Source organism: Pelodiscus sinensis, chromosome 11, assembly GCF_049634645.1.
Source record: "Pelodiscus sinensis isolate JC-2024 chromosome 11, ASM4963464v1, whole genome shotgun sequence".
Lineage (NCBI taxonomy): Eukaryota > Metazoa > Chordata > Testudines > Trionychidae > Pelodiscus > Pelodiscus sinensis.
In genome coordinates, this window is record NC_134721.1 from 44828673 (window position 1) to 44844650 (window position 15978).

General features: G+C 56.4%; 1 protein-coding gene across 2 annotated transcripts in view; it reads left to right on the forward strand.

Moving 5' to 3' along the window:
• CACNA2D2 (calcium voltage-gated channel auxiliary subunit alpha2delta 2) overlaps nt 1-15978 on the forward strand; it is a 425783-nt gene that overhangs the window by 264264 nt on the left and 145541 nt on the right. For both annotated transcript variants that reach the window (XM_075939506.1, XM_075939507.1), the window contains exon 4: nt 2767-2826. In XM_075939506.1, the coding sequence (XP_075795621.1) occupies nt 2767-2826 (60 nt within the window). The remainder of the gene's footprint in view (nt 1-2766; nt 2827-15978) is intronic.

The window sequence follows — 15978 nt, forward strand, 5'->3', positions numbered from 1 at the left end:
ATGGGGCAGGGCTGAATGCTAGAGGGGGAAGGGACGGGAAATGCCACTGTTGTGTTCCCGCTCCTTGCCCTGGGCTCTTCTGGCTGAGGGCTTCCCTTGCCGGGCCTGCTTCTGGTGCTGCACTCGCTTGCGCTGAACGCTCTCCTCTCGCTCTGGACGCGGAGAGGCCATTTTACAACCCTGCATGTTCCGAGCTGGCCCCTGGGGCTGTGCTTAACCGGGCCTTCGCGGAAACCAGTCAGACGGCCCTGAAACGCCGTCTAGGCCTGGGAGCCTCCCTGCAGCCGTCAGCGAGGAAAGGCGCACTGCCGAGGGGCCCGCCCTGGCGCCTCCCCCCCGGCAGCCCCTGGGAATGGCTGATGTGTTTCTGAGCAGCTCCGGGCCGCCCCACTGACTCTCCTTCGCCCATCTGGGCTGGTGTGAGGGTTAACCATCTCCAGAGAGAGACACTGACTCCATCGCCCTCCTGGAGGCTACGGACTGTCCTACAGAGGGGCAGCCACTTGGGCCGGCTGGGGCAGCGGCTCTGCCTTCGATTCCCGTCCTAACTCGTGCCTGAAAATCTCGACTCAGTGAGGGGCGAAGCGAGCTCTGGCTTTCCGTGTGGATTTAGAAACTGATTGAGTTAAACGGGTTCTCATCCCCGGATAGACACTTACCTCCCTGGGAGGGGCTTAGGTCAGGTCAGCTGAGCCGCTGTCAGCAAGGAATTGACGAGGGCAAAACCGCACGCAGCCTGCTGTGCACTGAAACGACAGCCCCTGTGTGACGGACTGGGCCGTGTCTGGGCACAGCTGAGGGCGTCCGCTCCGGGCGAATTGCTCAAATCCGGAGCTCCTTACAGCCCCAGACTGGTGACCTTCCCAAACAGGCCACACACCAGTCCCACAGAGCGCTTCAGCAGCCTGCCTGAAGCCTCACGAGCAAAACCCCTCCGACACCCCAGCAATATCCGTGCCCCAGATGGCCCCAGGCCTCATACACCGATGGGGGGTCTTAGAACCCAATCCCACCTGCCCCGAACAAGTTCTGTCCGGTTCCAGGAAACCAGCCACAGATCCCTGGTCAATTTACCCTCTGGATCTTACCCACAAATCACGCTGGGCCAATCCTTTAGCATCTAACAACTAAAGGTTTATTACCACAAGAAAGAAAAGCAGGAGAGTACGGTTGTTAAAGGAATAGTACATTACATGCATCGAATCTCCCAGTCCTCGATGCAGGCTCTAGCAGAGATGTTACAGCTGCTGACTTAAGAGTCCTTGTTGCACATCCTAGGATCAGGATGGGTCCACAGTTCTTTCTGGCTCTTCGATCCCTGCATTGCTGCCTCTGGGATGAAATGCTGAGCTTAAAGACCAAGATGGAGTCCACCACATGGCCTATTTATCCCTCCTTCCTGGTCTCCTCTTGGCTACAGCAGGTCACCTGGCCCATGGCTTATTCCTGTGTTCCCTGCTGGTAGCCCTTAGGTATGAGTCACCACTCATTCTTTATCATAGAATAATAGGACTGGAAGGGACCTCGAGAGGTCATCGAGTCCAGCCCCCCGCCCTCAAGGCAGGACCAAGCTCCGTCTACACCATCCCTGACAGATGTCTATCTAACCTGTTCTTAAATATCTCCAGAGAGGGAGATTCCACCACCTCCCTTGGCAATTTATTCCAATATTTGACCACCCTGACAGTTAGGAATTTTTTCCTAATGTCCAATCTAAACCTCCCCTGCTGCACTTTAAGCCCATTACTCCTTGTCCTGTCCTCAGTAACCAAGAAGAACAAATTTTCTCCTTCCTCCTTGTGACACCCTTTTAGATATTTGAAAACCACTATCATGTCCCCCCTTAATCTTCTTTTTTCCAAACTAAACAAGCCCAGTTCATGAAGCCTGGCTTCGTAGGTCATGTTCTCTAAACCTTTAATCATTCTTGTCGCTCTTCTCTGTACCCTTTCCAATTTCTCCACATCTTTCTTGAAATGTGGCGCCCAGAACTGGACACAGTACTCCAGCTGAGGCCTAACTAGTGCAGAGTAGAGCGGCAGAATGACTTCACGAGTTTTGCTTACAACACACCTGTTGATACAACCTAGAATCATATTTGTTTTTTTTGCAACAGCATCACACTGTTGACTCATATTCAACTTGTGGTCCACTGACCCCTAGATCCCTTTCCGCCATGCTCCTTCCTAGACATGGTGTGTCCTTGTCCCATTGAGTGTGTCCTTGTCCCATTGAGTGTCATTGTCCCACAGGGCCTCACTGATTAGCATGTCCATAGGCCGGGCTCTGCTCACTGCTCAACCACATGCAGAGAAATATTCAGTATCTACACAGATTAGACTCCTAACTACACACACAGACATTATACAAACACATGATTGGCGTACATAGGATTAGCCTATGAGTGAGCTTCTATTCAACACCCCACATGGCCCCCTTTTATACCATTTTTGGGGCCAACACCCCCACCTATGGGTGCAGCAGTGATCTGGCTGCTCCCCTCAGAATCCAGTAACATGACACCCTGGTCGATGGGTGGGGGTGGGGGTGTCTGGAGAGGGGAGGAGAGAGGAGATGCCATTGCACACTTTCACACAGCCCCTTTGCTTCCTCTGGGCACTGGGAGGGAAGGGGACTGTGTTGATTCAGGCTGTAGAAACTCAGGCCCAACTCCTGGCTCTCTCCTGGGGTGGAATGAGCTGGGTCTGGTTCTTGCAAGCCATATTAGCTTCCCGGGGTCACCTCTTTCTCTTGTTTTGTTTGCAGAGACTTGCTGGGGCGGCTGAGAAGTTCCAGAAAGCCCACCGCTGGCAGGACAACATCAGGGTAAGGCTCTGACTCTCCCCACAGGCTCTGTGCCCGTCTCTGCGGGTTGCTCTCTTGCACGTGGTTTGCCCGGGTTGGCTTTGGCCCTCTTGGGACCCCGCTGAGCCCCTGGAATCAGTGGGGCGGAATTTGACCCTCCCAGTTTGTGCTCTCTCGGCTTTGTCTTCCTTTCTCCCCAACTGTCAGCTTTTCATGCCCCTGTTCCCGTTCGGCCCCTGCTCGTGCTGTGATTTTTAAAGCAAGTTTTGTCCACGAGTTCCAGCACAGCTGCCCTGCCCTCGTCCTCTGTCCCTGCTGCCTGCCAGCCCTAATGAAAGTGAATGAAGTAATTCCGAGCTCGCTCCCAGCCAGGCCTCTGTCTACGCACGCAGGTAATGAGAGCAGTCGGGAGACAGAAGGTGAAGGTCGAGCTAATGGTTAAACACTTTGGGATTGAGTTCCCGCCGAGAGAATTTACATCTTTGCCAGCTCTGGATGAGTGAGTGGCGTGGTCATGGGGCCCCGCGTGGAGGGCGTGCTCGGTGCAGCGGGGGGCCGGGTGTTAAGTGACGACAGACGCGCACCCGCGCTCGTGCGCCTGCTTTCCCGCTGCCTGTTCGTAATTCCGGTTTGGGCTTGGTTCGGGAGAAGGAATAATTGAGGCTGGTGCAGAGAAAATGTTGATTTAATGATTGCATTTGACTTTGTAATTATGGCAGTGAGAGAGCGCAGCGGGACTCTGAAGGATTCTGCCTGAACTGCTCTCCAATGGTGACAGGCATGCAAAAGGGAGAAGTGGTTGTTTTCCTTCCAGTGCAAATGGATTCTAAAAAACCCCTCCGCGAGACCACCCCTGTTGTGCCATCGCTCCTCACTTGGAGGAGACTCTTACTCCTCAAGGAAGCCCCGGCTAGTGAGCGGAGCTGGAGAACCTCATACAGACACGGGCGCAGCCTGTGGGTCCGGGTTCCTGTAGTTCTCCGTGTCACTGGTCAGACTCTCCCCATCTGTGAAATGGATAGAAGGATCTCCGTGCTCGGAGATCCGTGCCTGAAGGTGTGATTGTCTGGAGGCAATGAGCTGGCCAAGGGGCAGGGGTGGCGCTCTCTGAGCGTTGCTGATGGCTCTCCTAGCACAGTCCGCGAGCACTGCAGAGACGGGGGCGGGGGCGCGCTGGCTGCAAGAGGAAGTGGCCAGCGGACTGTTTGCAAAGAGGGATGGAGGTGCCGTAGCCAGGGGGTTGGGAGAGGTGTGTGCAGTGGAGGTGTTTTGTGGCACAGCAAAAATCATAGAACCCTAGAACACTAAAACTGTAAGGGCCCTCGAGGGTCATCGAGTCCAGTCCCCTGCCCTCCTGGCAGGACCCAGCACTGTCTAGCCCATCCCTGAGAGGTGTCTGTCCAACCTGCTCTTCAGTCTCTCCAGTGATGGAGATTCCACAACCCCCCTGGGCAATTTATTCCCGTGTTTAACCACCCGGACAGGAAGGTTTCCCTAGTGTCCAACCTAAACCTCCCTTGCTGCAGTTTAAGCCCCTTGCTTCTTGCCCTGTCCGCAGAGGCTGAGGGGAACAATTTCTCTCCCTCCTCCTTGTGACACCCTTTTAGATACTTGAAAGCTGCTCTCATGTCCCCCCTCAGTCTTCTCTTTTCTGTGCTAAACAAACCTAATTCTTCCGGTCTGTCCTCATCTCTCCTGTTCTCCAAACCTTTCATCATTCTTGTTGCTCTTCTTTGGACCTTCTCCAGTTCCTCCACATCTTTCCTGAAATGTGGTGCCCAGAACTGGACGTGATCCTCCGGCTGAGGCCTACTTGGAGTAGAGTGGAAGAATGACGTCTCATGTCCTGCTCCCCCACTCCTGTGACAAGCTCTCCTGTGGGCCTGGAGACCGAAATAAAGCAAGAATTGAAAGGAGGTGGAGGAGATGGGAGTAAGACCTGAGGCCAGATCTAGCTCTTAGCTACCCCCGCCTGGTCCATGCATTGACCTGTGCGGAACAGAACTTGGCCCACGCTGTAAAAGAGCCACATGGCCAGCTCATGACGGAAGCCAGCAGCTGTACGGCTGCAGCTCCTGCCTGTCCCAGTCTGTCCATGTTTCCTTGCTTCCCGTACTCCTCCTCCTGCTGGGCCCCGGTTCTCCCAGCCCAGGGGCCGTCTCACCTCAGACACTCAGCACACGAGGAGCTAGAGGGCCGGGGCATCTGCCTGGCAGAGGGAGCTCTAGGAATGCACGTGGAGACCCGTTGTGAGGTGAGCCGGGGGCCAGGCCACACCAGCAAAATGGCCCATAGCCGCCGCTCAGGGGAGCGGAAAATCAGCGCGAGGCCCTGGGCCGGAGGGGCCATATTTCATTGGGATTCGAACGTACAGTTGCCACTGAAACGGTGATCTGTACATTGCACGTTCCCCGGCAGTCCTGCTCCGCTCCGGCCTAGGCTGGAGCATCGGTGTGTCTCACGCGTCTGGCCCCTCCCATCCCGCAGGAATCATAGAATCATAGAATAATAGGACTGGAAGGGACCTCGAGAGGTCATCGAGTCCAGCCCCCCGCCCTCAAGGCAGGACCAAGCTCCCTCTACACCATCCCTGACAGATGTCTATCTAACCTGTTCTTAAATATCTCCAGAGAGGGAGATTCCACCACCTCCCTTGGCAATTTATTCCAATATTTGACCACCCTGACAGTTAGGAATTTTTTCCTAATGTCCAATCTAAACCTCCCCTGCTGCACTTTAAGCCCATTACTCCTTGTCCTGTCCTCAGAAACCAAGAGGAACAAATTTTCTCCTTCCTCCTTGTGACACCCTTTTAGATATTTGAAAACCGCTATCATGTCCCCCCTTAATCTTCTTTTTTCCAAACTAAACAAGCCCAGTTCATGAAGCCTGGCTTCATAGGTCATGTTCTCTAAACCTTTAATCATTCTTGTCGCTCTTCTCTGGACCCTTTCCAATTTTTCCACATCTTTGCCGGGTGCCATGAGCACTGCACAGAACCACTGGAAATTGGGCCATTTACTCAGAAAGACTCAGGAGCAGACGCCTGGGATTGGCTTTGCCCTCTGCTGCACACGTCCTCGCTCTGGAGGCCCCACTGAATGCTGGGATACCAAAGCTAAGAGCCGGGCTGTTTGATCTGGGGCCATCCCGTCCCCACAGAGGCTGGCATGAGAGGGCGAGTGGGCCGGTCGGATCCTGGTGATAAGGCATTTAGTGAATCCGTGTGTGTGCTCCTCACTCGCTCCCAGGACCTGGCCGCCCGGGCGTCCCCGGCAGAATGCTCCCCCGGGGTCGAATTGGGCTGGGAGTCAGGAGATGCAAGTGCTGCTCACGGTGTCTCTCGCGTGACGTTGAGCATCTGTCCCGCTGGTTCCCCTTCCACTCTGCCTGCCTACGGGGTCAGCTCCTTGGGGCAGATGCCGTCACTCCGGGAGGAAGGGCAGACGTGACCTCTGCTCGAAATCGGTGTTCGTCACGTCGGCAGGGAAAAGACAAGTGTCCTGTTGTTCCTCCTGTCGGGTGGTTCTGAGCCGCTCCCTGCCAGCACTGCGCCCGGTGAGCGCCTTTATCGAGGCTTTGCTCCGGGCTGGCCTCTGACCTCATCAAGGCACTCAGCCTCCCAGGACAGTGGCAGAGGGGCAGGCTCCTCTGGGACACAGCTGAGCTTGTTGGTTCCTGGAGAGCCCATGGCAGGGGCAGGCGCTGTCCAGGACTGTGCTGCGTGCGGTGGCACTGTGACGTAGTGTTGGTACCTTGCTGGTTGCTATGCTGGGGCTGTGGGTGATCCCCACTGGCTGCTGTCGGTAGCACATCCCAGCAGGACAGGGGATGAGTCACTAGGCAAGGGTCTCCCAACCTGTCGGACCAGCTACCCCCCAGGGAGAGAAACAAAGGAAGGAGGGGAGGCCAGCCACTGGCTGGGGGTAGGGCTGGAAGAGAGTTTTTAGTTTCTGTCTGGTATCATGGAGGAAGCAGCCTAAGGAAGGGGCTGGGATTTAGGGGCCCAGGCTCCCCCATCTCAAGGGGGGCTGAGGCATCCTAGGCCTGCCCTGTAACCGGATTACGTCTGTGCTGTATCCTGGAGAAGCAATAAACTCCCTCTGTTCTACTGGCTGGCGGAGTCTGTTCGTGCCATTACGGGGGTGCAGGAGTCGGGGGAACCCCGACGGGCCGCCACAGGCACTCATTAGTTTTTGGGGGGTCGCTGTGGTCCCTCCCGCTCCCCCCTGCATGGGTCCTACGTTACAAAGATCATGTCCCGCTGCCCTTCTGCACCCTGGGGTCAGCTGAGAGAGCCCCTCCTTCCATGGCACATGCGCTGGGCTCGCAGACAGCGGGGCTCTCCAGTGCCGATCCCCATTGGACGTAGAGCCCCCCGCTAGCCTTGTGGTCGCGTCACTCTGGCATGTCTCTGGATTCGGTGCCGGGTGGGCACCGCCGGGGCCGAAGCCCAGCACAGGGAGGTGACAGCTGCCAGGGATAATGCTGCTGGATTCTGGCCTTGCAGACGCCATCCTCTGGTGTGCCATGCCGGTAGCAGGCAGGCATGACTGCGGGTCTGTGCCGTCCCCAGCCAGATGCAAACTAGTGACCCAAACGCGAACAGGGACCGCCGTGTGCAGCGAGCAAAACTGGCTGCGGTGCACCTGGGCTCTGGTGTGTTTGGCAGCACGGGCCGCAAGCGCTCCTGGGACCTACGTCTGTAGGAAAGTCTTGCTAACGGCACTGTCAGCTGCCACTTAACCACAATGCTGGTAATTAGGGGCAAGCCACCCGGAACCAATGTGCAGCGGCGCACTGCTCCGGAACACACAGCAGCTTTATCCGGCTGGCCCAGCGCTGTGGCATGGCTGCTCCTGCCCTTCCCAGCACACCATAGCCACCCGGGCAGAGTCACGCCTGGGGCAACCCACCACCGTGCCCGTGGGCCATGACTCTGCGGCCCCGACAGCAACTGTGTGCTCCTGAGCAGCATCGGGAAGAGAAGGGCGATTAAATAAATGGCCTGTCCTGGCATTTCTGGCCAGGCTTTGGTCTCTTTCTCTGCATCTGTACAATGTGAAGGCGTAAACTTCTGCAAGCGGGGAGGATCGGTTCATCTGCGCCGTTTGTGGTCCACAGAGATGGCTCCAGGAGCAAGATCTGCTCCGTTCCACTTCATTGGCTGATGCGCCCAGCTCCAGCAGCACGAATGCTCCTTCCCACATCTTACAAACTTTAGTGTGTGTGTGTGTGTGTGTGCACGCACGCCTTCCCACAGCATACGAAGTTTAGTGTGTGTGTGTGTGTGTGTGTGCGCGCACGCACTCCTTCCCACAGCATACGAAGTTGTGTGTGTGTGTGTGTGTGTGTGTGTGTGTGTGTGTGTGTGTGCACTCCTTCCCACAGCATACGACGTTTATTTTGTGCATGTGTGTGTGTGTGCATGCGCATGAGAGAGAGAGAGAGTGTGTCATGGATTCTAGAGTACATGGGAATACATGATGCTGCATGTGATCTGTCGGGGTACGTCTAGACTACAGGCTTTTGTCGATAGAAGTTTTGTCGAAAGATACTGTCTACAAAGCTTCTGTCGACAAAGAGCGTCTAGACTACATTCAGTTCTGTCGACAAAGCAAGCCACTTTTTCGACATGACAGTGTAGACGCAAAGGACAGTGGAGATGCAATATAACGCCTTCTGTCGACAGAAATCTGTTCACACAAGGCATTATCCCTCGTAGAATGAGGTTTACAGCCGTTGCCAAAACTGCCGAGTTCTGTCAACATTATGTCGACAGAACTCGGCGCCAGTGTAAACGCACGTATAGTTTTGTCTACAAAAGTCCACTTTTGTCGACAAAACCCTGTAGTCTAGACACACCCTAAGGCTGCAGCAAAATAAAAAGAGATTTTGCACTATCTGACCGAGAGCATGGCCATGTGATCAGCCCATTGCAAAGTACTTACCCAAAGGGGCAGAGTTAAGGGGATGTGTGCTCTGGTTTAACCCTGGCACTTGCTGTATTTGTGTTGCTTAACCGTAGAATCGTACTGTTCTCTAGGTTCCAGACACACTTTGATAGAAATGGAGACTTTCCACAGAGATTGGGGCAGCCTGCACCAGCGGGCCCCCCTGCGCCCTCTCTGCCCGGGTGTCAGTGGGAAGTCTTTTGGATTGCTGCAGCGAGGAGCGCACGGGGGAGATACACAAGCTATTGCTGTGGACACTTACAGATGGGGGCAAGTTGAGCTGTGGTGCAAGTGGGCACAGTCGCGTTGGTCCTGCAGGACCGACTTCCGTGTTCAGCAGCCTGGTCTGAACGGAGCAGAAGGCAGCGTGCGCTGCTGCTCAGGGTGGAGGGGAACTGGCAGAGCTGTGCTTAGGCAGAGCCTAGATCAGAAATGGTCGGGGGTGCAGGTGAGGACAAGGGTGCGTTGGCGGATGTGGGCTGGTGGGGAGAGGCTCGGTGTCGGAGAAGGCAGTCGGTCAGTGGGGTGGGGGATTCAGAAATGGGTTAGCAGGGCTGGTAGATGAGGAGGGCTCCGGGGGGCAGAGAGGTGCCTCCGAGAGTCCAGGGCTGGAGACGGACGCCTGGACTCAGCAGGATGCAGACACACGTTCCCGCTCCTCACTGCTCTGGGCTTGCGTGCTGTCCATCGCTCCTGCTCGAGAGAAGCCGTAATACAGGAGCCGAAGCACCCTGCCTGGGGGGGAGGGGAAATAAGTCATTCACAAGGACTGACGCCCTGTCTCGGGCCATACGGTTTCCCTGCGTCTCGGTTGGCACCTGCATGTGCCACAAGGCACCAGGGCTTCCCTTCAGCTAACGCCCTGGCGAAAGGGAAGGGTTTTCTCCCGCCCCGGTATCCCAGGCGTGTGCACTGAGCTGGTGTGGCAGACACTTGGTGCTGTGTCTCCGGGCAGGGCTTCCGCCCCGTCTCCTTTCCCTTGCTCCGTAGTTACACTGCGGCTTTTCCTCCTTCACGTCCTTTCCCAAGCGCCCTGTGAATTTTGGCCAGCCCGCGCCGCCCTCCCGGGGAGCCATTTCCTAACCTCCAGCCGGCGGTCCGGACAGATTGCGCCGAGCGTGGTTATTTTTGTGTTTCCATCTGACTGCGCGGCGGCAGATGCTGAGTGTTTGGAATGCATTAGTGCTAATGGCAGGGCCATTACGCGTTCGAGTCGCTCGCTGCAGCTGGGTTGCTGTAGAGGTGGAGGGGGAAATGGAACGAGCGCAGGAGTGAGAGCGGCCGGGAGGCTGTTTCCAGCAATCATCAGCTGGGCAATCAGTCAGAGCTGCGATCCCTGCTTGGGAAGTTTCGCTTTTTCAAGGGCTTGCGTGTGAAACCACATGCCAGCGCTCTTCCCCCCAAAAGGCTGGACTGCAGCGCTGCCTTTTGGGGTGACCTTCAGGAACTGTCACACCCTCCAGTCCTGCTTTGGATCTGCCCAACGGGACAGCCACCGAGCACTGGGGTCCTCTCCCTGCCCCGTACTCGCGCTGCCAGGTTCGGCTGCCTTCGTAGCGTGCTGCTGCCCCGTGCCTCAGCCGTGGGCCTCCCCACTGGGGGCTCTGAGGGCTGGCAGAGGAGCCAGGGAGACATCTCTGTGCTGACGTAAAAGGAGGCTGGGAGAGTTAGGGTGCTTGACGCACATGGCGGCTTGGCCCACATCCGGCGGGGGTTCCTCCAGCCTCTTGGCGGTTGAAGCTTGATCTTCCCCACAACCAAACGGTCCTCAAGCTGCCTCGTCCTGCTCCCGGAGAAGGGACCCAGAGGCCATGGGTCTGGCCGGATTGTCATGCCCCGGGGAGCCTTGTGGAGACAGAGGTGAGGCCCTGCCGCTGAGTCTTGCTAGCTGCTGCCTTGGTTGGCTCCTCTGCAGTCAGAACAACAGCTAGCTCTTGGTAGCGCTCTGCACCTGTAGATCTCAGTGTCCTTTGTGGGCTTGGCTTGACTTCTCCTCACACACCCCAGGGAGGCAGGGTGCTGCTATCCCCATTGGACTTGCAGGCAACTGAAGCTAAGTGACATGACCCAGGCCACATCAGAAGTCAGTGGCAGAGCAGGGAAGCTGGATCCAGGGGCACTGCGCTGCCCTGCCTAACGCAGGCCCGTTCTGACTCCGTGGACAACAGAAGCGCTTTTCTCCTACGCCAGCACCGCTCTCCCCGTGCAGGTTCGCAACCGGGGCGCTCCACCCCTGAGTCCTCTGAACTCCACTTGCAGTGCATTAGACCCCGCTGTGCGGGTGACTCCCAGGCATGTCACATATGCCATTCCCAAAGGCACGGCATGCCCCAGCTTACTAGGCACACCTCGGAACACAGCGCCCAGGCGCGCACAGAATAAAATCAAGTGTCCATGTCATTCGAGAAGTAGCAGGCCACAGGGCCAGAGAGAAATTGCTACATATAAAATAGAGTCGCAGCGTGTTCTAGCGTCTGCGCTGCCGGAGGTAGCTATTGTCCTGGGTTACGGTATTGCGCACCAGCGGTCTTCAGCCAAGCAGGCTCTGAGTCCTCAGAGGGGTGGAATCGGCAAACTCTCTCCTTTGGGATCAGTCTGGGGGTGAGGGGTAGCATGGAAAATCTGGGGGAGATTTCTCTCTTTTCGGAGAAGTAAGAGTGCGGGGCTTGAGAGGGTGGGTCCTGCCATGGAGACCTCGGTGTGTGTGTGTCTGTCTGTCTTACAATGCAGAGCTCTGTGTGTGTGTGTGTGTCTGTCCCTCCCTACCTGGGATAGAAACCTAGAACGCTAGAACTGGAAGGGCCCTCGCGAGGTATCGAGTCCAGTCCCCTGCCCTCATGGCAGGACCCAGCACTGTCTAGCCCGTCCCTGACAGGTGTTTGTCCATCCTGCTCTTCAATCTCTCCAGAGATGGAGATTCCACAACCCCCCAGGCAATTTATTCCAGTGTTTAACCACCTGGACAGGCAGCAAGTTTTCCCTAATGTCCAACCTCAACCTCCCTTGCTGCAGTTTGAGCCCATTGCTTCTTGTCCTGTCCTCAAAGACCAAGAAGAACAATTTTTCTCCCTCCTCCTTGTAACTCCCTTTTAGATACCTGAAAACCGCTGTCATGTCCCCTCAGTCTTCTCTTTTGTAAATTAAACAAGCCCAGTTCCTTCAGCTTTCCCTACTAGCTCCTGTTTTCTAGACCTTTCATCATTCTTGCTGCTCTTCTCTGGACCCTCTCCAATTTCTCCACATCTTTCTTGGAATGCGGTGCCCAGAACTAGACACAAGACTCCAGCTGAGGCCTAACTAGCACAGAGCAGAGCGGAAGAATGACTTCCCGTGTCTTGCTCACCACACTCCTGTCAATGCCGCTCAGAATCACGTTTGCTTTTTTTGCGCTAGCGTCACACTGCTGACTCATGTTTAGCTTGTGGTCCACTCTGACCCCTAGATCCCTTTCTGCAGGGCTCCTTCCTAGACAGCCGCTTCCCATTCTGGGTGTGACCGGATGTATAAAGACACTCACAGAGAGCTGGAGGTAGAGCGGAGGCAAGCTCCCAGTTTGGAAGTGGCTCGGCAGGCCAGTATCCTGTTGATTAGCCTGCTTTGCAATTCCCCCTTTGGCCCCGAGTTCTTCCTGAGCCTTCTCTGTTGACTTGCCCTCCTCTCGCATTGCAGGTGTGTCTGTCTTGCAGGCCCGTCCTTGGCGCTGCCTGGGAGAGCGCCTTTCCTGGCCCCCGCCCGAGAGCTGGGCACCCTCCCCTCTCCTCTGGATGCTCTTAGAGGGATTGCTTCTGTGTGCAAATCTCTCTCTGCAGGCACCGTACCAGCACCAAGCCAGCAGATCTGCATGCAGGGTGGCTCAGCCCGGCACTCGCTCCCCCTCCTCTGCGCAGCTATTCCCAGACAGCTGGCGGCGTCGGCTGCCGCCACTCCGGCACGCGGGCTGCATCGCTGTTTACCAGGTTTCAGCCCCCTCTTTGCCACTTTGCTCAGACTAGCGACAGGTGCAAAATGTCCCTATAACAATTACAGCAGGTAGCTCGATTTGCCTGCCGTCTTCTTTATGTGCTCCTTGCAAACGAGTCGGCACGGCGGAGCGGATGGGCCATCTAAGCTCCTTGCGTTTTGCAGCCAGCAGGCACAGGCTGTGCCTTCCGTGCTTCCTCTTTGCTGCTGGTCAGCGAAGCGCCGTGGGGCTGTTTGCGGGGCAGGAGACACTAGGACTGGGCGCGGGTTTCCTTCCTTCGTTCCCAGGCGTCCCACGTGTGCGGCGTCTCGGTGCTGCTGCGCGGATGAAGCCATGGCGGAGATGGATGGCGTTTACACCCTGTGATGTAGTGTCAGGACCTTGCTGGGTGCTGTGCTTGGGCTGTGGGTGACGCCTTCTGGCCTCCGTCTGTGAGCACGGCCCAGCAGGGGGCACCTGGCGGGCCCCATGGCAGTGACCGAACCGGTTCTACCGGTTAAGAAAAGGGCTGGAACAAAGGAAGTGAGTGTTGGGGGAAGGGACAGTTTCTGCTGGAATCATGAAGGAGAGAGACTACAGAGGGGGACTGGGAGTCTAAGGGCCCAGGCACCCCATCTCAAGGGGGCTGAGGCATCCTGGCCCAGACTCCTGTAGGCACGTCACATCTAGGCTGCGCTGTATCCTGGAGAAGCAATAACCCCCCTGTTCTACTGGCTGGTGGAGTCTGTTCTTGCTGCTACGGGGGTGCAGGATCAGGGGGACCCCGACTCGGCGTCACACACCCCTTAACCTCCCTTCGCTTGGCCCGTCCCAGAGCATCTTCGATATTTCATAGCTCTTTGCAAAGTGCGCGGATTCATCCTGCGGCGGCAGCGTTTCTCCAGCCCCAGCTGTCAGATTTGCCGGCACAGCTCATGCAGGCGTTCATTCCTGGGACAGGCGGGGCCATGTGTGATCATCCGCTCTGACCGCCTCCTGAGCAAAGTCGACTTGCTCCAGCTGGCTCCTGGAGGGAGCAGTGGGCGGGGCTCCTTGCGAGAGAGGCACCTGAGTGGCGGAGCTCAGATCCAGCTCCCAAGTTCTGCCCCCTGGCACCGAGGGCAGACGACCCAGCAGGGCATTCAGATGCAAGCCAGCCCCAGCCGCCCTGCGGTGGAAGTGGGACCTGTACGGAATGCAGCCTTCTCAGCTAGCTCTGGTCCTTGCAGAAGCGCCATGCGAGCCGGAGGAGCCAGCTCGCCCTGGCAGGCCCATGTGCACATCCATGGCAACGGGGGTAGGAGCACCCTCACTGCTCACGGAGTGAGCCCAGGCAAAGCTTCCAGAGAGGAGAAATCGCACTGCAGAGTCCTTCCTTCCGGGCGGGCAGCATAGCACCTAACGCCCTACGGCCGCCCTCCAGGTTGGGAGGTGGAGGAAGCTGGGGCCGAGCATGCGCACGTTGTCGGGAAGCCGTCCCTCGCTCGGGCGGAGAGATCCAGGCAGGAGCGAGAAGTGAGACACTGCTCTGATCACGTTACCCCTCTTGAAACACCAGAGCCTGGCAGTCGGGGCCTGATCCTCTGGGGCCGGTCCTGGGGTACTGAGTTTGCAGCGCTTGGAGGTGCAGCTGTCAGAAGAGGGCAGCAGGTGATGGTGTATTGAGCTAGGTCTCTAGTGAGGTGTAGTCCATGCTGCCGCACCTGCCCTGCAGTTGATCCCCGGGCTAGTTCCAGGGTGTAATCACACTTTTGCTTGCCACTGCACTCTCCTAATTCCCCGCGACTCCGTAGGCTTTTGCAAGCCCCTTGTGGTCCGGGAGTCCCAGGTGGGTTGCCAGCCTCAAACTCAGGAGAATCAAACAGGCCAGGTTACCCTAAGATCTCAGGGCACGGACCGGCTCCAGTGCCCGTGGCAGTCCAAAGGGGCCTTTCTGCTGATTCCCATGCAAGCGCAGCACCCTGACCTTGGCGAAGGCCAGCTGTCCTCCTCTGCACTGAGGAATCCTGTTCTTCCTCTCTTCCCAGCTCAGATCATTGGCCTTGTTCTCCTGCCCCGGCTGCGTGGCCCCTCAAGGAACACGTAGTGGCTGTAGAAAGCCATTCCCACACTGCCGTGAGTTTGGCAGGATTCTATCCATTGCCTTTCGAAGTCGACTTCTTTAGCGGTCATTTTCTGCTTCATAACCCGTTGATTGCTGTTCTCCCAGTTCCTCTTCCCCTCGACCGTCATTGCCACCGTGAGAAAAGCTCCTTTGCTCCTCTGCATCCTGCTCCTCGGTCTCTCCTCTCCTCCGACATGTCTGCAGAGAATTGTTGCCCCAGGCCTCTCCGCTAGATTCCTGTGCCTAGAAGAGCCAGAGTGGGTAGAATCGTCCCTTCAGACATCCGTCACCCCCTGCCCCCAGCGCTCCAGCTCTGTTGGATCACGCCCATGTGCTCGTGTTGCTGTTTTGTAACTGCGACTCTTGCAAGGCAAGTCTAGTAAGGATGTCGGTGTAACAGGCGCGCAGGCCGGTCTGCACGACGGGTGTATTTCCCCGGCTTGTCTGAGGTGGGGTGTTGAGGGAATTGTACAGGGCCGATTTCACGTTGTAATGCACGTTTGGTGGTTGACATACACTGTAGGGGGATTGACCTGCTCTGTACTGTGTACAGCCCCAACCTTCGGAGGGCCTGGGGGAATGGCTGCATGGGGGCAGAGGTTCTTCCCGAGCCCTGTCGGTTTGGATGTTGGCCATCATCTAGGGGGCGCAATGTATCAGAGAGGGTGTTTCCTCAACAGCGTGCTGTCCGAAAACGTTCTCTCTCTTGGTTGGTTTACACCTGCTTTTTCTTTGGTTTCTCAATTATGACTTTTTCCTGGGTGCATGGCAGTTTTCAATGGCATTTTTCGCCACGAAATTTTGAAACAAAACAAAAAATGTTCATTTCTGGTTTTGAAAAGCAAATCCTTTTCATGTGGTTTCACTTTTTTCATTTTTGCAAATAAATTAGCTTGACTAATGATTAGGGTTCTTGGTCTTGTTCTTTTTTTTCTTTTTCTTACTCTGTAAGGGTATGTCTACATGGAATGAGGAGTAACGGTAGTTTGAACTAGGAAGCCTAGTTTGAACTACCTAGTTCGTGCCCCGTCCCGTGTAGCCGCACTGCACGGGGTTCGAACCAGCGGGGTTTTAAAAATGGCGGCTCCCCGCTTATGCAAATGAAGCCCGGGAAATTCAAATCCCGGGCTTCATTTGCAAGTGCAGTATGCCTACATTACCCTCCTAGTTCGAAC